This window comes from Lissotriton vulgaris, chromosome 6 (genome assembly GCF_964263255.1).
Source record: "Lissotriton vulgaris chromosome 6, aLisVul1.2, whole genome shotgun sequence".
NCBI classification, from domain to species: Eukaryota; Metazoa; Chordata; class Amphibia; order Caudata; family Salamandridae; genus Lissotriton; species Lissotriton vulgaris.
Window position 1 is genome coordinate 1,889,409,277 of NC_141694.1, and position 20,456 is coordinate 1,889,429,732.

Here is a 20,456-nt window from a genome sequence, read left to right on the forward strand (position 1 = left end):
ATGAACTACCTGGACCCCCCCGCTCAGCATCCAACAGAGGAGAGCAGAGCAGTGGAAGGGAGAAGGTGCAGGGCAGCATTGCTACACATTTCTCTGCAAGGTAAGTCACGGTTAGATCAACATCTAAAAAAATATTACTTGCATAATAGTTTGCGTGATCAAAAGTGAACAAACCTTTATTGTCCAGTGTTTCACTTTTGTTTCATGATAATCAATTTTGCAAATAAATGTGCGAAACAATACGTCAACTTGTGGGTCGAATCTAGCACCTACATTAAACAAAATATACAGGCCCTTTAGTATCTGTCCCCTCAGTTTTTCCTGTGACTATGTCCAGTATGAGATGTGCCACAATGTGGAGGTGCGGAAGTACGACTACTACTATGTGAGTCCCTAGCTCATTGCACCATCAGGATTCAAGCAAGCGATGTGAGTCCCTAGCGCATTGCACCATCAGGATTCAAGCAAGCGATGTGAGTCCCTAGCTCATTGCACCATCAGGATTCAAGCAAGCAAGTTCTGAGCTGGGATGGTGCAGTGAGCTGAAAAACGGTGATGGATCAAGCCCTGATCTTTGGACTGGGTAAGAGTGGTCTGCTTAATTCAGACACTCTGTTCATCATCACCCCCTTTTCTGAATCATTTTTGTCCACCATAAGCGTGGAAGGGTATACTCAGATGTGAGTCCCTAGCTCATTGCACCATCAGGATTCAAGCAAGCCGGGCCGAAGACGGCTGAAATGCCAGAAACCGTTCCCCGGTAGCTTGTTTCCTTCCCAGTGTAAGAATTGGCTTGGTAGTTTGGTCTGCCCTGTTCCCATGATGCACTGGGCCAGGGTCAGACTAATTTGCATATAGCCAAGTTCTGAGCTGGGATGGTGCAGTGAGCTGAAAAACGGTGATGGATCAAGCCCTGATCTTTGGACTGGGTAAGAGTGGTCTGCTTAATTCAGGCACTCTGTTCATCACCACCCCCTTTTCTGAATCATTACAACTGGGTAGCAGCACTTGTACATCTGTGGCAGAGATGCCGCTGACACTCAACAATTCCTCACTGTGAGATTGCCTTTCAACCACCCTACTTACAACTTACGCTCTCCATATGGTTTCCACTGCAGTGGGAATGTCACCAAGCCCCCTTGCCACATCTCTGATATAGTGCCCCATTTCCACCTGCAGTAATACAGTGCATTTTGACAAGGCTGAGGTGGCATGTGCAAGCTTTCCAATGGACCTTGTCAAGGCACTGATTCACAGAGATCTGCTCCTTTTTCTGCACATCTGGTTGGTAGTGTCCTCTGCTATCTGTGTGCATAGATTAGCTATGATGTCAGTGAGGTTGTCCATTTTAGTGCCCACTGTATCGGAACCTACTGATATTGCATGCTGAATGATATACAATTTGAGGGTCACTAATTTCATTTCCTCCTGCTGGAGGCGCTACATTTGCAGAACGGATGCCTTAAGGCCACCAAACAGCTCTTCCTGTTTGGCATTTGGCTGGGAACCAGAAGGCGGCTTTACATAATGTATATCACAGTACCGACGAGATTCACTGCAGTACACTGGTGTTGGGCCCTGACAACTTGTGGCTGCATATTACCCTCATATGATGGTGGCTGTGTGGAGAAAGACGCACTGCTGGAGTGGATATGAGGTGGTTTGGGCAGGCTCTCCACAATTCTCCTTCTCCCTTCTTTTTCCATTTGGACCTGTTCTTCTCTTCATCAGCTGAGGATTTCATTTCTTCTTCAGGTGCATCAATTTGGAGAATGGACATTGTTGGTCCTGGCACCATTGGGGTGGGTCTCCCTTCCACTTTTTGCTGGTGCCTCTTATGTTTTTGCTGATTTTAGATGCTTTTGGGCACTGTGCAACTGCTGTTCTCCGAAACCTGGCTCACGGCGGACTCCTTACCGGATATTCTTACAGCTCTACCGGCAGACTATTACATTCTGTTAACAAATAGAGAACCAGGAAAACCTGGGGGAGGCGTTGCTGCCATCATTCATAAAGACCATAGGTTTTCCACTCTACCCCACTTGGACCTCCCTGACACAGAAAATCTTGTAATTAAATCCGACACGGACAAAGGGACCATGGTGCTGGTACTGATTTATCGCCCACCCAAAACTATGCCTTCATTTCCAGTCTCTCTAACTGAGCAAATGGCCAGTCTAGCTTTCAATTATGACAAAGTCATGCTGATTGGTGATCTAAATTATTGGTACAATGACCCAGAAGCAGGACCCCAGGCCACAGAACTCTTTGAGCTTCTCTCCCACATGAACTTCTCTCAATCAGTCCTGACCCCCACCCACGAAAAGGGACACATTTTGGACCAGATTTGGTCTCGCAATGTCCCACTATCTTCCCCAACGACAATGCCTTGCATATGGTCGGATCATCACCTACTGCACTTCTCCATCACTTTTCACGGCCATTCTAAGACTCCCGAGGAAATGGAGCTCACTAAATAAACAAGATTTCCTGTCTACTTTGGCCAACTCTCTCCCAGCATCTTCCCCAGAGATCAACCTCATGGACAAAGATCTCACTGAATGGCTCCTGGCAGCCAGCAATGTGCATGTTCCTTTAGCCAAGTTCTCACGTGCTCGCCGCATGGATGCCCATAGGTGGTTCACCGCAGACCTAAAAAATCTAAAATTAGAACTGCGTCAATTGGAGAGAAAATGGAGACACGGGTACTCGGTTGAAGATAGATTATCTTATACATCTGCCCGCAGGAAGTATAAGAACTCCATTCTATCGGCTAAGGCAGCCTTCTTCTCCGAAAAAAATCTCAAACGCCCAAAACAAATCCAGAGAAATCTTCAGGGTTGTAAACGACCTATGTAATGATGTCAGAACCTCCCCTTCTCAAGTTCCCACTCAAATGATGTGCAATCAGCTTAATGACTTCTTTAAGGATAAGATTGCCATTATAAAAGACAGTATTCAGTCCAGCTTGATCAATGCGGAAATAATGGACATCTGCAGAAATCCCAACAAACTTGAGGCTATCCCTCTTATAGACCAATCGAGGCTAGCAGAGTTGATGAACTGTGTAAAGTCCGGGTCTCCCAACGACCCCTGTCCCCCGCACATACTAAAGGAAGTTTATTCAATACTCCCCCGAGGGATACTTCCCCTCATGAACGAGTCTTTATCACAGGGAATAGTCCCAATTCGTTCAAAAACGCCACGCTGGTTCCACTAATCAAAAAACCTGGTGCCGACCCTTCCAACCTTTCGAACTACCGACCCATATCCCTTCTCCCTTTCGGTGCGAAGATTCTTGAAGCGCATGTGGCTAGCTGTATCTCTAGTTTTATAGAGACATCTGACTACCTGGAGCCCAACCAAGCCGGCTTTCGCCAGGCGCACTCTACCGAGACGGTGATTCTAGCGGTCCTGGACACTATGAGGTCCAATGCCGATAAGGTATAACATCAGGCATTGGTGCTTCTGGACTTGTCGGCAGCGTTCGACAGGGTGGATCACACCATCTTATTACACCGTGTCGAACAGGCCGGCCTGCGAGGCGCGGCCCTCAGATGGGTCAAGTCCTTTCTGAACGACCGATCCCAAGCAGTTAAGCTTGAGAATTTCACGGCTCCCAAACTCTCCACCACCTGCGGCGTCCCACAGGGATCGTCATTGTCCCCCCTCCTGTTCAATCGTTACCTCAAACCGCTGCTGCACTCTCTAAAAAACAGGAAGGTCACAATATACAACTATGCGGATGACCTGCAGCTCATATTCCCTCTAAACTCGACAGACTCCGTTGAGGAATTTCAGGCCACCATGTTGCACATTCAAGGGTGGATGGAGTTGAACTATCTAAAACTCAACCCTGGGAAGACTGAGCTGATACTCCCGGGTAAAAGTGTAACCAGCTGGAGCCCTCATTTTTGGCCGCCATCAATGGGATCTCCCCCGTCTCCCCCTCCATCGGTAAAAAGTCTCGGGATCACCCTCCACACCGATCTCCCACTGAAAAGTCAGGTGGGAACTGTGATCTCTTCATGCTTCTTCCAGCTTCGGAAGATTAAGAAAATTGCTCATCTGCTCTCGCACTCGGCCCTCATCCAGGTGGTAATCGCCTTGGTCCTCTCCCGTTTGGATTTTTCCAATTCCATTTATCTAGGCCTTTCTTTGGCTCTTTCTAATCGCCTGCAGATTGTGCAAAATCAGGCGGCCAGACTAATATTTAAACGCAACGGCAGGAGTTCGGCGAAACCACTGCTAGCCACTCTTCATTGGCTACCTATTGCCCAACGGGTAACCTTCAAGGTAGGTTGTCTGGCCTTTAAGGCTCTTTATGGGAAAAGCCCCAAGTTTATTAACCATCTCATAAACAAATACGAACCAACTCGTAATCGACGCTCTGCCCACCTGTCCCTCCTTACCCTGCCCCTCATCGAAAAGAAACGCCTTGGCGGATGTCAATTTGCCTATCTGGCCCCAAAGATCTGGAATTCGCTTCCCTTGTCACTTCGGAGTTGCACTAATCTAATGGAGTTCAGGGGCGTACTGAAGACCCGGTTGTTCAAGCAAGCGCACGATTAGGACACTGTATACCATCTTTTCTTTCCTCTAGCGCCAGAAAACCTCTGGGTGCCTGCGCGCTTTACAAATCCTGAATAACATAACATAACATACCATATTACCCTCATATGATGGTGGCTGTGTGGAGGAAGACGCACTGCTGGCGTGGATATGAGGTGGTTTGGGCAGGCTCTCCACAATTCTCCTTCTCCCTCCATTTTCCATTTGGACCTGTTCTTCTCCTCATCAGCTGAGGATTTCATTTCTTCTTCAGGTGCATCAATTTGGAGAATGGACATTGTTGGTCCTGGCACCATTGAGGTGGGTCTCCCTTCCACTTTTTGCTGTTGCCTCTTATGTTTTTGCTGATTTTAGATGCTTTTGGGCACTGTGCCACTGCTGTTCAGTGCCACAGTGCAAGTGCTCCCTATGATAAATTGATGCATGCATTAGTGACTCCATGATTGGCTTTTGTGGTTTACTGTCAGACCCTAGTACAGTGCATTGCGGGTGCCCAGGGCTTGTAAATCAAATGCTGCTGGTAGGCTTGCAGCACTGGTTGTGCCACCCACTGGAGCAGCTTGTAAAGTGTGTCTAAGGTCTGCCATTGCAGAGCCTGTGTGCAGTCTGGTACTGGCATGTTGACTGGGCAAGAGCACCCACTTGCCAGTCCCTAAACCTTCCCTTTTATACATATTAGTCAGCCATATGGTAGGTCCAAGGACAGGGTGCATTGTAGGTAAAGGTAGGATATGCCCTGATGTGTGTGGCATGTCCTAATAGTGAATTACAGCCATTCTCGTTTTTCACTATTGCAAGGCTACCTGTTCCCTAGAGGGACAGAATGGGCAGTTAGAATATAACATCTTATAATCCTAACTGACTCAGGGAACCAGGTAGAAATTCGAGTTTAGTATGCCTGAACTCAGAATGATAAAATACATCTTTTAGTGAAGTTGGTTTTAAAATTCTGTGTTTGAAAATACCACTTTTAGAAAGTAGGTATTTTCTTGTCTAACTATCCAAGCCTGCCTCTGCTAGGTTGTGTATTCCTTGTCTGGAGTTTGAGTGACAGGGGCTGGGGGATTCCAGGAGACAAGGTGAATCAGCACAGAGCTGAATAGAGAGATCTGCATGCAGATGAGAGCGAGGAGTTACACCTGGGACCTCAATAGGGCTGTGCCTTCCCGCCACAATGCTGGCTCCACCTCCTGTGGTGTGACTGATGTCCCTGGCCTGCACTGTCAAAGGTAACGAAGGAGTCCTGCAAACAAAGTGCTCCAGGACTGACCAGAACTGGTTTGGACTAGGCAAGGGCCTCTCTGCCTTCAGAGAACAAAGGGAAAAGGAGTATAAATATTGAGACCCAGACCAAAGAACTTTAGATCACTTCTGGGAATCAAGGTTTGCTGAGGAGAAGAACCAGGAAGCTGAAGGAGGAGACTACCCCAGTGCTGTGTGTTTGGGGGTTGGCCTGCAGTGGTTGCTTCATTGCCAAAAGAAAGGAGAAAAGGACTGAGTGTGCTTTCTATCAACTTGAAGAAGAATCTCCAAGGGCTTGAACTAGAGCTTGCCTCCTGCCTGAAGTCTCGGAGATACAAGACTTCACCAACTAGCTCCCCCCTGAAATCCCTTGCTGGGAATTAAAGTGCCTGCTGTTGTGCTGGGCCTTCTGAGAGACTGTGTGTCGCTGGGAGCTGGAAGGGCGACGCAACATTGAGAAGCAAGTCACCGCCGCAGCAGCTGTTGTCGCATCGCTGAGGAAGAAAACAAGTTACTTACCTGTAACTATGGTTATCCAGTATTGGTATCTTTCAAAGATTCACATGCCTGAATCATTCCCCGTCGTCGAGGCGGGAGTCCCACGGTAAAAATATATACAATAGCAGTGCCTAAAAACTGTCTTGTAGTACGCTGGAAAAGCCTAAGGCCTAGCTAGGCCCAAAACATAGCAGCCTATCTACCTCATTATGTAAAAAGACCTGAAATAGTAGCCTCAGCCAATCAGCTGTCCTCACCCTCTAGAACCTTCCCAGCTCAGACAGTTCTCCTCAGATTTTCCCAGCACAAGTGAGAATAAGTATCCATAAAACAGAACTGCCCTGCCGGGGAGGAGTGTGGGTGCATGTGAATCTATGAAAGATACCAATACTGGATAACCGTAGTTACAGTTAAGTTACTTGTTTCTTTATCCAGTATTGGGGTATCTTTCATAGATTCACATGCCTGAATCAGAGTAGCAAGCAGTAACATCATGTCTGTCGTTAGAGGAAGGTGGGAGACAAAATAAATCGTATACATCCCCACACAACCTGGAAGGTTATAGAGCACAAATTTGCTTACATAACATATGCATCAAAAAACCTTCATAAAGAACATTAAAGAATAGGACAGCGTTTGAAAAGATTAAAACATGTTTTTGAGGGGCAAGATGGCCGCTGCAACATTGTGCTGAGAGGTCGCATTATCTCCCTCTCCAGCAACAAATGGATGTATGAAAAACTGAAGAAAATGCTGTGCTACCCATGAAAACTGCCCCTGATGGAGATCGGACGCTGGTGGCATAAAGGGATACCTAAAGCCCAGCACATCAAGAAGCAAGCGCTTCGGATCGGACAGGCTTGGGTCCGTGTAAAGAAAGCAATATTGAGAGTCCTAGCCGGGCAACCCATGGCTCCTAAAATACCCATCCGTGCTGCTAACCAAGAGAAGGTGAGCGAGAGGGGAAAAAAGATACCCGACCCTCCAGCAGCAGTGAATACAGGAACAGCTGCTAGTTTCAAAATAGACACTCCCGCAGGGAAGAATACCGGCGCGATCAAGAAAGTATTTCCCCCCCCTCCGCCGGAGAAAGTAAAGAAAGGAGACATGCGGAAACAGAACATGGTCTCTGAAAACAACAGTGGAAGTACAGTGGAGGTCCTCAGCGCGAACAAAGGCAATCCCGTGAAAGGAGATGAACATAAGAATCGTGAAATGGGAATGCGGCAACCTACCATGACGGAGATCCTGTCAGCGAAGATCCCCGAATCATCAGAGATGCCGGATTCCCTCCGCGAAGCAGACGACGCTGTCACTCTGGCCTCAGGAAACGTCCTCGAGGACGTAACTGACGGCGAAGGCTCAGAGAGTTTGGTCGCTAGGCAACGAGCTGAGCCGGCGCTGAAAGTGAATCAGAATACTGCAGAAGCGCAGGCTGGCGGAACAAACGCTGGAGGAGTGCAACTACAAACGGTGAACAAAAACGGAGGTAAAGGGGAATGCGGAGGGGATCTGGCTACTGGTATGGGGAATATGGGAGGCACGACTGCTGATATGCTTGGAGCCCTAATGCTCGTGGAAGAAGAGATGAATGCCTCCAAGAAAATGACTGGCACCTGGGGCAGCAGGGATAGCTTAGTAAATCAGAATCTCTTAGGGGAAGTAAACAATGGCAAACACCCCCAGGGGGGTGGGGACTGTACCTCTCTAGAAGTGGAAGGAGAATTCTACTCAGTGAATGAAGACTCGGAGTCAGCACTCTCATCAGAGTCTAACACAGAGGAGGATGACCAGGATGATGAGGAAGGTACTGAGTCAGGCATCAGTACATCGGGGAAAGAATCCACATTGAAGAAAAGACATGCAAAATTAGAGAAACGGCTCTTGTGGGACTATTCAGCGACCTCGCAAGTATACCAGGAGGATGATAAACCTGGCAATATGGTGGAGGGAGCAACAGCTGGCTCTATCCCTCCCCAACGGGACCCCTTTCACACTCTGTTCATCACTCTTAAGTAGATGCAAAGTGAAGCAAGGGCAGAAAGCCGTAGAGCGAGACAGGCATCAAAGAAAATTCAGAACAGCCTAAGGAAGGTTAATAAACTATATGATGAACTGGTGGATCGGGTAACAGAGGTTGAGGAGCGCACAGGCAAGCTTGAAGACGATGTTGGGAGCTGGCAGACATTTAAGACAGAGCAGGAAAAAATGGCGGAGGATATGCGCTGGAAGATGGAGGATTTTGAAAACAGACAAAGGAGGAATAACGTCCGATTGCTGGGTGTGGCGGAAGGGTCAGAAGGGCAGGACGTTCGGCAATTTGTGATAAATCTTTTGAAGGGGGCCTTTCCAGAATCCCAGTGGCAGTGGGAAACAGAAATACAGAGGGCGCACAGGTTCCCATTCACAATAAAAAAAGCTGGGGCTACAGGAGGAGCAGGGAGGGTTCAGCCAGCAAAACCACCCGAGGGCAATATTAGTGTACATTGGGAACTTCCTGCTCAGGGAGGAGATTTTGAGCAAGGCAAGGCCAGAGAGTAGGAGGACTTTCGAAGGCAGCACTTTTTTTGCCAGGCCTGACTTCTGTCATTTTACCGTAGAGAGGAGATGGAAGTTAAGGCAGATGATCGCTCCCTTTCAAGCCCTTGGCTTTGAAGCATATTTACTGTACCCTGCCAGACTCAAAGTGGTTGTAAGGGGGAAAATCTGGATGTTCGCCTCCGAGATCAAAGCTGAGCTTTTTTTGGAAGAAATGAGGAAGCAAAAGTGGGGCTAAGAGTTATGGGTATCTGCACATATAAAAGTGTCACTTGAATACAGATAAGAGAGATAGGGGTTTAAGGGGAGCACAGCAAAGTAAATGCACTTAGCGGGAGAGGGATGCGGCTTGCACAACCTAAGGCGGGCACACATAGGTCAGTTGACCTATTTGCCTGTAAAGGGGAGGGGGATGGGGGGGCAGAGCAGGGGAGGAGAGGGAGGGGGTGGCTGCAGGGGGGGGGGGTGGAACAGCAATATTTTTTTAAGATTTGGCACATTGTTACTTATTTAGGAAACACTGGATGTACACAAACTGGTTTGATGATGGCAAATAATATTTATTTCTGGTTGCATTTACCAATGTTAGTGTTATGGCGTGCAGGATAGCATCAATTAATGTATGCGGTCTAAATGACTTGAATAAGAGGATGAGAGTTGTAGCGTACTTAAAAACTATGCGATTGGATTTGATATGCCTACAAGAGACCCATATAGAATTAAGCAAGACATATCTTTTGGAGCAACTAGGGTTTAAGGTGTTGGCAAGTTCTAAACAGGAGACTAGGACCAGAGGGGTAGCAGTCTTGGGTAGGCAAAGGGATGTGGTTGTAGGGAAGAAGAAGGAAGATAAATGGGGTAGATGGGTTATTTTGGGAATATGTTTTAGGGGACAGAAACTAACTCTTGTTACAATTTATAGATCTACGGAAGATGACCCAGATGTATTTCAGTTCCTTGATACGGAGTCAGCCCAGTGGCCTGAACCCATAATATGCTGTGGAGATTTTAATATTCATGATCTAGAGAGCTCATTTACACGACCAGATGCGACATACCGGGGTAGGAAGAGGAAAGTATTTAGGGCATTAGCGGCTATGGTCACACACAATGCCCTGGTGGATCCTTGGGTAAAGTTACATCCCCATCTCGATGGAAGTACCTTCTTCTCCGCCCCACATAAAGTAATGGTCAGGCTTGATTACTTTTTGATAACTAATTGTCTACTACCTGGGTCGCAAGTGGAGAAGCTACCTAGGGTGATTTCAGACCACAGTCCGGTGATTCCCACCATTAAAATTAGCCAAACACCAAGAACACCCTCACAGTGGACCTTCGAGAGAGGCCTGTTAAAGGATCCTGTATATAGGAAGCATATGACAGTCTGGATCAAATGGTTTTGGGATATCAACAGGGGGACAGCAGCTCCAGGAGTGGTCTGGGACACTTTTAAGGCAGGAGTACGGGGAGAAATAATTAGTTTCGTTTTGGGAAGACAAAAGAGAGAAAGGGATAAGAGAGAGGAGGTAGGACAGAGATTACTAAGAGAAGAAGGTAAGCTAAGTAGTGCTATAACACAAAATTTACCCTTAGAAGAATACCTGCTCAAAATCATAGCTCTAAAAGCTGAAGCGGTGGAAGGGCTCGCTAGACAGGCTGCAGATAATTTCCTGACAAAAAAGGAAAAGACGTATGAACTTAGCGAGAAGGTGGGGCGTGTGTTGGCAATTAGAACTAGGCAGAGAGCGGCTGAAGCGGGAATAAAAGAAATTAGGGATGCACAGGGGAACATAGTTATGGATCCTAATCTAATAAAAGAAGTGTTTAGAAAGTTTTATGCAGACTTATACACCCCAGAAGACCCAGCGAACTTATTGGAGGTTGATAAATATCTGAGAAATATCTCTCCACCGATAATGTCCGAAGAAGATAGGGAAATATTAGATGGACCCCTACAGTTAGAAGAATTTAAGGAAGCTCTTGGTAGTTTACCACCAGGTAAAGCGGCAGGACCAGACCAAATTCCGCTCGAATTTTACCAGATATTTAAAAATGTGCTTTTGGCAGATATGTTCCTGATAATGCAACAAGCACAACTAGGGGAATCCAGTCCGGAATCATGGGGAGGGGCTGATATAATAGTAATATTGAAAAAGGGGAAGCCACCAGAAACACCAGGGTCACACAGACCAATTACATTAATGAACTCTGATATTAAAATATACTCTAAAATCTTGGCAAAAAGGCTGGCTGGGATCATCGAGCAGTTGGTAACCCCCATACAGCATGGATTTATTCCTGGAAAAGGGACAACGCAGCAATCAATCAATCAATCAATCATCGCATTTATATAGCGCGCTACTCACCCAGAGGGTCTCAAGGCGCTGGGGGGGTCCGCTACTGCTCGAACAGCCAGGTCTTGAGTTGCTTCCTGAAGGTGAGGTGGTCCTGGGTCAGGCGGAGGTGGGTGGGGAGGGTGTTCCATGTCTTGGCGGCGAGGTAGGAGAAGGACCGTCCCCCTGTGGTGGCTCTTCGGATGCGGGGGGCGGCGGCGAGGGCGTGGCTGGTCAATCGAAGCTGGCGTTTGGGAGCGTAGAAGTTGAGGCGGCTGTTGAGGTATCCTGGGCCTTGGTTGTGTAGGGCTTTGTGTGCGTGGGTGAGGAGACGGAAGGTGATTCTCTTGCTGACCGGGAGCCAGTGCAGGTCTCTCAGGTGTCCGGAGATGTGGCTGCGACGGGGGATGTCCAGGATGAGTCGCGCTGAGGCGTTCTGGATCCGCTGGAGTCTCTTTTGGAGTTTTAATTTAATTTAAAAAGAACTTATAGAGCGCACGTACACTGAGTCAGTTTCATGGCGCTGGCGAGGTCCCTAAAAAGATGAAATAAAAGAGCTAGTGATGATAGGATAGCTAAGTGCCAAAAGCCTGCTGGAATAAAAATGTTTTTAGTGACCTCCGGAACTCCATGTAGGAGGAAGAAAGTCTTAAAGACAAGGGGAGGCCGTTCCAGAAGGTGGGAGCAAGCACAGCAGACTTCTGCCCTCCTGCCCGCTTCTTTTTGAACCGGGGCGTGGTTAGTAAGGCTGAACTAGAGGAGCGGAGGTCTCTAGAAGGAACATAGAGAGAAATAGCCGAATTAATAAAGGCCGGGGCTGTACCTGCTCTTGCTTGAAAAGTCAAGCACCCCAGCTTAAACCTGGCTCGTTCTTTTATCGGGAGCCAATGTAAGCTCTTGAGTAGGGGAGTCGAGTGATGGGACTTAGACAGGCCAAAAACCAGGCGGGCCGCCTGGTTTTGTATTAACTGTAGGCGCTGCAAGGCATACGCAGGGGCTCCATTGTAAATGATGTTTCCATAGTCAATTTTTGACAAGACCATGGCCATCAGGATTAGCTTTAAAGCAGAAGTGGAAAAAAATCTGGCTATTTTCCGGATAAGTCGAAGTGTAAAGAAACAAGAAGAAACCACCGAATTAATGTGTGAGTGAAGGGTTAATTGATTGTTGAGGGTAATCCCAAGGGTTTTTAACTGAACAAGAAGGGGAAGGAGAAGAAGTTTGGCGGTGGTTCCGGCGTAGAGGGAGTTGCCGTAGTCCAGACGGCTGGTGACGAGGGCCTGGGTGATCGTCTTCCTGGTCTCGGTGGGGATCCACCGGAAGATCTTACGTATCATGCGCAGTATGTTGACGCACGACGAGGAGACGGCGTTAACTTGTCTGGTCATGGAGAGGGAGGAGTCCAGGATGAAGCCCAGGTTGCGTGCGTGGTCTGTTGGTTTGGGTGCGCTGCCTAGGGCGGGGGGCCACCAGGAGTCGTCCCACGCGGCGGGTGAGGATCCCAGGATGAGGACTTCCGTCTTGTCTGAGTTCAGTTTCAGGCGGCTGTTCTTCATCCATTCAGCTACCTCTTTCATCCCTTCGTAAAGGTTGGCTCTGGCGGTGTCGTTTGTGAGGGAGAGGATCAGCTGGGTGTCGTCGGCGTAGGAGATGATAATGAGGTTGTGCTGGCATGCGATGTCTGCGAGGGGGCTCATGTAGACGTTCAAGAGGGTTGGACTGAGCGAGGAGCCTTGAGGGACGCCGCAGATGACTTCGGTGGCTTCAGATCTGAACGGAGGGAGACGGACTCTCTGTGTCCTTCCGGCGAGGAAGGAGATGATCCACTCCAGTGCCTTCTCCTGGACTCCGACGTTGCTGAGGCGTTGTACTAGGGTACGGTGGCAGACAGTGTCGAAGGCTGCGGAGAGGTCGAGGAGGATGAGGGCCGCTGTTTCTCCGTTGTCGAGTAGCGCTCGGATGTCATCTGTGGCTGCGATCAGGGCGGTCTCGGTGCTGTGGTTGGCTCGGAAGCCAGACTGCGAGGGGTCGAGGGATTCGTTCGTTTCGAGGAAGGCGGCCAGTTGCTTGTTGACGGTCTTCTCAATTACTTTTGCTGGAAACGGGAGCAGCGAGATGGGGCGGTAGTTCTTGAGGTCGGTCGGGTCGGCCGATGGCTTCTTGAGTAGGGCGCTGAGTTCGGCGTGCTTCCAGCTCTCCGGGAAGGTGGCGGTGTCGAAGGAGGTGTTGATGATGTCCCGCAGGTGGGGTGCGATGACAGCGTCGGCCTTGTTGAAGACGTGGTTAGGGCAGGGGTCGGTCGGAGATCCGGAGTGGATGTAGTTCATCGTGCGGACGGTGTCTTCGGTGCTGATCGGAGTCCAGGCGCGGAGGGTGGTGGTGGGGGGCGGTGGTTCGGTCGTGGCGTTCGTCGGTAGAGAGCTGAAGCTGCTGTGTATGTCCGCGATCTTGTTGTGGAAGTAGGAGGCGAGGGAGTTGCAGAGGTCTTGCGAAGGGGTGATGTCGTTGTTTCCGGCGTTGGGGTTGGAGAGCTCTTTGACGATGTTGAAGAGTTCCTTGCTGTTGTGTGCGTTGTTGTCCAGTCGTTCCTTGAATGCAGTTTTCTTGGTGGCGTGGATGAATTGGTGGTGTTTTCGGGTGGCGAGCTTGAGGGCAGTCATGTTGTCCGGTGTTGGGTCTCTGCGCCAGGTTCTCTCAAGGGCTCGGCAGTTCTTCTTGGAGCTCTTGAGGTTGTCGGTGAACCATGGGGCTTTCTTGCTACCGGGTCTGCTGGGCGGGGTACTCAGGGGGGCGAGGTCGTCTGTGCAGTCGCTGATCCACTTTGTGAGGTTGGTGGCCGCCTGGCTAGGGTTTGTTGTGCTGATGGGAGGGTTCATGTTCAGGGAGGTCGTGAGCTGGTCGGCTGTGATCTTGTTCCAGCTCCTGCGTGCAACCTGTTGCTGGTGGTGGTGGATCGTGGTCCTACCGAAGCTGAAGTGGACGCAGCTGTGGTCCGTCCAGTGGAGTCCGGTGGCGTGGCTGAAGGCGATGTCCTTGCTGGATGAGAAGACGGGGTCGAGTGTGTGTCCGGCGTAGTGGGTGGGGGTGGTCACCAGTTGCTTGAGTCCCAGGTTGGCGAGGTTGTCCAGCAGGGTGGTGGTGTTGCGGTCGTTGTTGTTCTCCAGGTGGAAGTTGAGGTCCCCCAGGAGGATGTAGTCAGCGGAGCAGAGGGCGTGCGGGCTGATGAAGTTGGCGATGTCTTCGCTGAATTGTGTGCGTTGTCCCGGGGGTCTGTAGATGAGGGTGTCATGTTAGGACTGTTGTTACCATGTTTGACTCAGCAGATATCCTAGGGGACCCTGTCGCAGCACTCTTCCTAGACGCTGAGAAGGCATTCGACAGGGTCTCCTGGGACTACCTTTGGCAGGTTATGAGTTGGTGCGGGATGGGGGAACCTTTTATAAAAGCTATACGGGTACTCTACAACACCCCAACAGCAAGAATAAGAGTGAATGGAGGGCTCTCTGATACGGTAAAAATTGCTAGGGGGACTAGGCAGGGATGTCCCTCCTCTCTCCTGCTTTTTGCGCTATATCTCGAACCGCTACTGCGACGGCTTGAAGCTAATCGAGAGATACCACCAATGAGGATAAATAGTTGTACGGTGAAGACCTTAGCCTACGCAGACGATGTAGCAATTTTAACCCCGAACCCTACCTTAGCTATAAAAGAGGTGGAGACAGAGGCCCAGGTGTTTGGACAGATATCAGGGTATAGTCTAAATAGACTAAAAACACAGATTATAAAAAATAGGTACACTATATGTAATGATGACAGGGTGGTTAATTCAGCAGTATACTTAGGGGTGTTATTAACGGCAGACCTGGATAAGATTGTAGAGATGAATTTGACCCCTCTGATCGACAAAGTTAAGAAAGACCTGGAGAGGATGAACAACTTACACCTTTCTCTTATGGGGTGTACAAATGTGATTAAACTGCTGTTTTTGCCCAAATTGTTATATTTTTTTCGCTCTATCCCTTTAGTTTTTGAGGCTAGGTGGTTTAATTTGTTAGAGAGAGTATTGAACAGGTTTATTTGGGCGCATGGGAAAACCAGGCAGGCCTACAGGTATATGACTCTCCCAAGAGAAAGAGGGGGATGGGGGCCCCCTGATTTTAGGCTGTACCAAATGGCTGCAGCACTACAGTACATGCAAGGGCTAATTGGTGGTGGAGGACCCGACACCGGGGTTACGACCATGTCCACGGAAGTCTACTCTATAGTATTGGGGGCAGAGGCAGAAAATAACTTTTTAAACAGAGTTGAGTTTGGATACCATAAAAGGACCAGATTCAAGACTGTAGTGGCAGCATGCAGAACTTGGAATGCCTTCCTAAAAAAAATGGGATTGGGAAGATATAATAGATATGTCAGGCTTTATAAGAATAAATCCTTCCCTGCAGAAGTATTTGCTGACTCGACAATCTCGGGTTGGACTCAAAAAGGGATAGTACAGATTGGAGATCTAATGGATGAGGAGGGGATAGTCCAATTTGCAGTCCTCACCCTCAAGTATGGGATTGAGAGAAAGGACTTCTTCAAATACCTACAGGTAAGGAGCTTCCTTTGTCGTAAGCAGGGTGGCAGTGTGGGGTTTAACAGTAATGAAGTATTGGAGAAAATAAAAATAGGAGGGGACTGCACAATCAGATCCTTTTTTGCATGTTTAGCAAAAGGGAAGATAGATGATATAGAGAAAGTTAGTAACAAGTGGGCTGAAAAATTGGGTGGGGAGTCTGGAAGCTTTCAAGAATACTTGGACATGGGATGTAATATTCTGTGTTCGGGTCCCCTGCAATCGCAGCACTATAAGACTTTATTTTCATTGTATCATACCCCCGCTTGAATAGCTAAGTGGGGAGGCTCCACTGGTACCACCTGCCCACGCTGTAATGCAGGGGATGCAGATATAATTCATATGTTTGCTACCTGCCCCCAGCTTTATACCTTGATTAAAAATGTAGAAGATTTTTTTGGTAATACACTTGGTATACGAATAAAATTGACACTTATGATGATACTGTTTGGGAGAGATAACCAGGATGGACCTGACCACAAGCAATTTATGTTTATGGCTACCGCAGTTCTGAGATTGACAATAGCAAGAGCATGGTTAGATAAGATGCCCCCGGGAATGCAAATATGGCTGGCAAATCTATTAGCTAGTTACAATCTTGAGAAAGCAATATATGCACGTAAGGGGAAAAGGGGAAGAAGGCTTGGGTTAAAAATATGGGAACCAATAGCGAAATGGAAAGAGAGTATGGCACTACAGGATAATGTAACATAATATGAAATATAGGTTTTTAAACTGCACTGGACCGCACCCAGGAAGGAAAAAATAAATTCTTTGGGAAGGTGGTTGCAATTTGCGACTTTATTTGCAATTTGCGACTTATTCACAAATTGCGAACGATGAAGTAATCGCATAATGTGATTGTGCCTCCACAGGTACATGCCATTTCCTAATTGCAAATCACAAAATGTTGCAAGTACGACATAGCAAATTGGTTCTTTTGTATATCTGGCCCTGGCTTTATTGTTTATTATTTAGTGTATTCAGATCACTATTCGTCACAATTTGGTAACGTCATGCCCAATCAGATGCTTGGGAATATATGTTTCCACATGACCAGGTGAAGTTTCTCGCTTACATGATGATAGATTACGCTCCAATCTAAAGAAGGGTTTTGATAAGTGCCCCCATATTCCCCCTTTCAATAGTAGATAGAATTCATATATTTAAAATGGTTTGTTTCAGACACTCTCATGTTACATAAATACACTTGTTTTAAAAAAATTGGTTGGTAACTTTATTGATGTGGGTAAGTGAGTGGCCATGAGTTGCAAGGGAAAACCTTGCCTGCTGTAGGAGAGAGGCGGCTGGAAACTTCCCACTTTGAATTTATATTACTTAGCAGCCTCATCTCAAACACTGCAATGACTTGTGATATCGGAAATAAATATATTTCAATATAATGCAATCCTTGTAAGTGTAATGACAGGGATGTAAGGCTTACAGGGCTTCACTTGCTCATTTTTTAATCCTGGAAAATACAAACATTTAGCATTTCAAATTCTTTTGTCAGGTTTATGCATTTATGCAAGCTAAAACATACAGCCGGGAAAAAACTTATCACTCAAGAAACCTGAATGGGTTAAAAATGATGTATGGGAACTTAAACAATCAAGAAGGTTTTCATCATGTTTGAAGAAGTTCGATAAATATGTAATATTCACAAGTAGTTTCTTCAAGTCCCTGCAGTTAGCAATCATTTTCAGGCCGACAGGTTAGTGAGAGGGCGGAAGTCCACAGGGAGACATTCCACCGCCCGCCTAGTACCGGCTACATAGTCAGAGTGTAGAAGATATTCGTAGCCCTGGAGGTGGGAAATCACAATATAATCAAAGCAGCTCAACATTGAAGGTCGACAGCTACCCCACGTTTGAAGAATGGAAACTGAAAATGAAAAAGACTCTGGGCCTGGCAGGAATTCGCCATAAGAGAATGGTTTATGCAAACGATTTGAGAAGAGTTGGTGTCACCTGAAACAGTAAATCTAAATATGTACTATTGATGAATGTTTGTTGTCTGAACTGATAGTCAACGCATTTATTCCCCTGTACAATATATAATGACAATTGTTGTTGTATTACTGCTGTAATGGAATGCACTGTAAGATTAAAGATCTTCTGCTTCTCCCCAAGTATGACTCTGGCTGCTATTCCTGGATCCATCCTCTTCCTCTTGACACCTTTCCTCATCTCCTTCCACTAGGAGTGCCTGGGTCCCTTTAGCCTCCTTCCCTCACAGCCAAAGCCCTGATCCAAACACTTGCATTGATGAGACTCTGTACAGGCTGCGGGCAACGGCGCCCTTCTCTACGCGCCCTAATATCCCTGTTCGACAAAGTGAGCAGGGCCGGACTGGGAACCAAAAACGGCCCTGTAAGAAAAACGGCCCCCAGGTGCCCAAAAGCGGCTCCTACCCGTGCGGCGCACCGAGGGATTGCCCGGTGCCCGCTACGGCCAGTCCTGCCCTGAAAGGGAGGCACCTTACCACAATGTCCCATCCCCACGGGCGCCAAGCTGGATGGCTGATCCTGAAACAGAGCTTCTGGAAAGAAAGTCTAAGGCTCAGCTCCTGCACAGCTCACAGTGACATTAACTAGGCGCTACACAGTCGGAGATGAGAAGCACAGATCCCTCCCGGCGGGTGCGGCTGAGGGTATGAATAAAGGGGATCTATGCCACTCGGGCCAGCCCCAATGGTATGTCTGTGTTGTGTAGGGTGTATGTTCTCCCATCCAACATAAGATAGGCCTGCCATCATTGGCTCACAACTACCACCCGCAAACAGCCCTTCCGCCTGTCCTCTCATCCTTGGCCGACCTCTCTGAGGAACACAGAATAATGGTAATGTGCAAGTATTTTAATTTACATATCCAGAAGCATTGTCATTCTTTACGTCTCTTTCTCCATCTCCATCCACTAATGTGTGTTTTGCTAAATTGCCAGTGCATCGTTTCAGTGTTTTTGCTGGTCTGTACAACGTTTCTGACGGAAAGCTACCTGCTAAATGCATATAACTTAGTTGCATATAACAAGGCAGAATCCCTATTTTGCTTCTGGCTTTGCTTGCTTTGATTCATATGGTTGGTTTATCTTGTATGTGATTGGTTACACCTGTGAGTTATGGATCCCTGAACTCTCACATCTGAGGAGATTATATTAAGCAATAGAGCAAGAGATGCCCACATACCTAGGTAAGGTTTGGTGCACTGCTTTGTGCAGGCGCCGCAGCACTTTTCCTCTTCGGGACAGTCGTCGTCACTGAGGCATTTGTCAGGCTTTAATGGGTCGGTACATTCTGTGTCATCATCTTCATAGGGACACACGCCCTCTTTTTCTGTAACAGAAACAGTACCCATGAACACAATGGCTGTTATCTGCCAATGGCTGCAGAGACGCTGGAGTGGTGCTGCTCAATGTTGTCTTGTGTCTTCAGAGTTTTAAAATGATAAGTGTTTAACGCAGTGCTCTGCGTCACTTTGTGCCATCCGATTACATAATCCCCGAAATTCACAGCTTCACTTTCAGGGCTACACAGATTCATTAAAATTAGACACATTTCGGTGAAGCAGCACTCATTCAAAAACACCACAAAGTCAAACGGCACACTAAGTTAGGAACACACAGCTAATCAGAACACAGCGGACACATTACACACAACTATCCCACTCCTCATGCTGGACATATGGACACGCCCCCACTGGCCCTGCATTATGACTACAATAAGTCAAAGCCCACCTGCGCTTCTTATCAAACTCCCCATTTATGGACCCATGACTAGGACCAAATTTCTGTCACGAAAAAGGAAAGCATAAATCCTTTTATAATGCTTCATGTAAAGAATAAAATGACGTCCGAAACCAATGTGTTTTGAGACAGTTTTCGGGCCTCGCCTTCGTTGCCTGATCTCCCGGCTGCTTCAAACGCCTCTTGTCTTTCATTTCTTCAAAGGTGAATTCATATTCAAGCAACATCGGTACAGAAAAAAGGGATACAGAGCCAAACCCACATTTCAAGTTGCCCACATTAATTTCAAAGCCACCCTCCTTGCACAACAGGAATATTTACACTCTGCCATAAAAATTCATAAGCCACGAAAAATTGAGGAACAAAAAAACCTTAGGTGTGGATTTGAGGAATCTCAAAACACAATCAAGCCTCTGTCAATCCTTCTCTGGAGCAGCCCCCTCATAGCGCAGCCTCTTTCCAGAAGGGACGCAAAGTCACAAAAAACATTGGCCCAGCCAGATAATAAACAGGGGAAAGGCAGGGGGAGAGGAAACCAGCCCCTGAATGTACTCTCATTGAGGTGGATGGAGCACCTATGGTGGCCACCCCCCTGAATTGATGTTTTGTGTGGATTACAGAGGGCTAACTTCAGTGAGCACGACAGATGCTCACCCCATTCCCCGGGATGATGAGCTGATTGACCAGTTAGGGGCTGCCAAGTACTTAAGTACCTTTGATCTTACATCAGGGTACTGGTAGAATAGAGGGAGCAAAGGAAAAGTCAGCCTTCACCACTCCAGAGAGCCACAACCAGTTTAAGGTGACGTCGTTTGGATAAAAAAATGCCCTTGCCACCTTCCAGAGGCTGGTAACCCAGGTGCTTGCTGGTATGGGGGCCTTCTGTGCTACCTATCTGGATGGCATATCTGT

General features: G+C 47.6%; 1 protein-coding gene across 4 annotated transcripts in view; it reads right to left on the reverse strand.

Moving 5' to 3' along the window:
* LOC147709785 (uncharacterized) overlaps window positions 1–20,456 on the reverse strand; it is a 1,097,608-nt gene that overhangs the window by 404,821 nt on the left and 672,331 nt on the right. For all 4 annotated transcript variants that reach the window (XM_086928225.1, XM_086928227.1, XM_086928228.1 and 1 more), the window contains one exon: window positions 18,988–19,134. In XM_086928225.1, coding sequence (XP_086784351.1) covers window positions 18,988–19,134 — 147 coding nt within the window. The remainder of the gene's footprint in view (window positions 1–18,987; window positions 19,135–20,456) is intronic.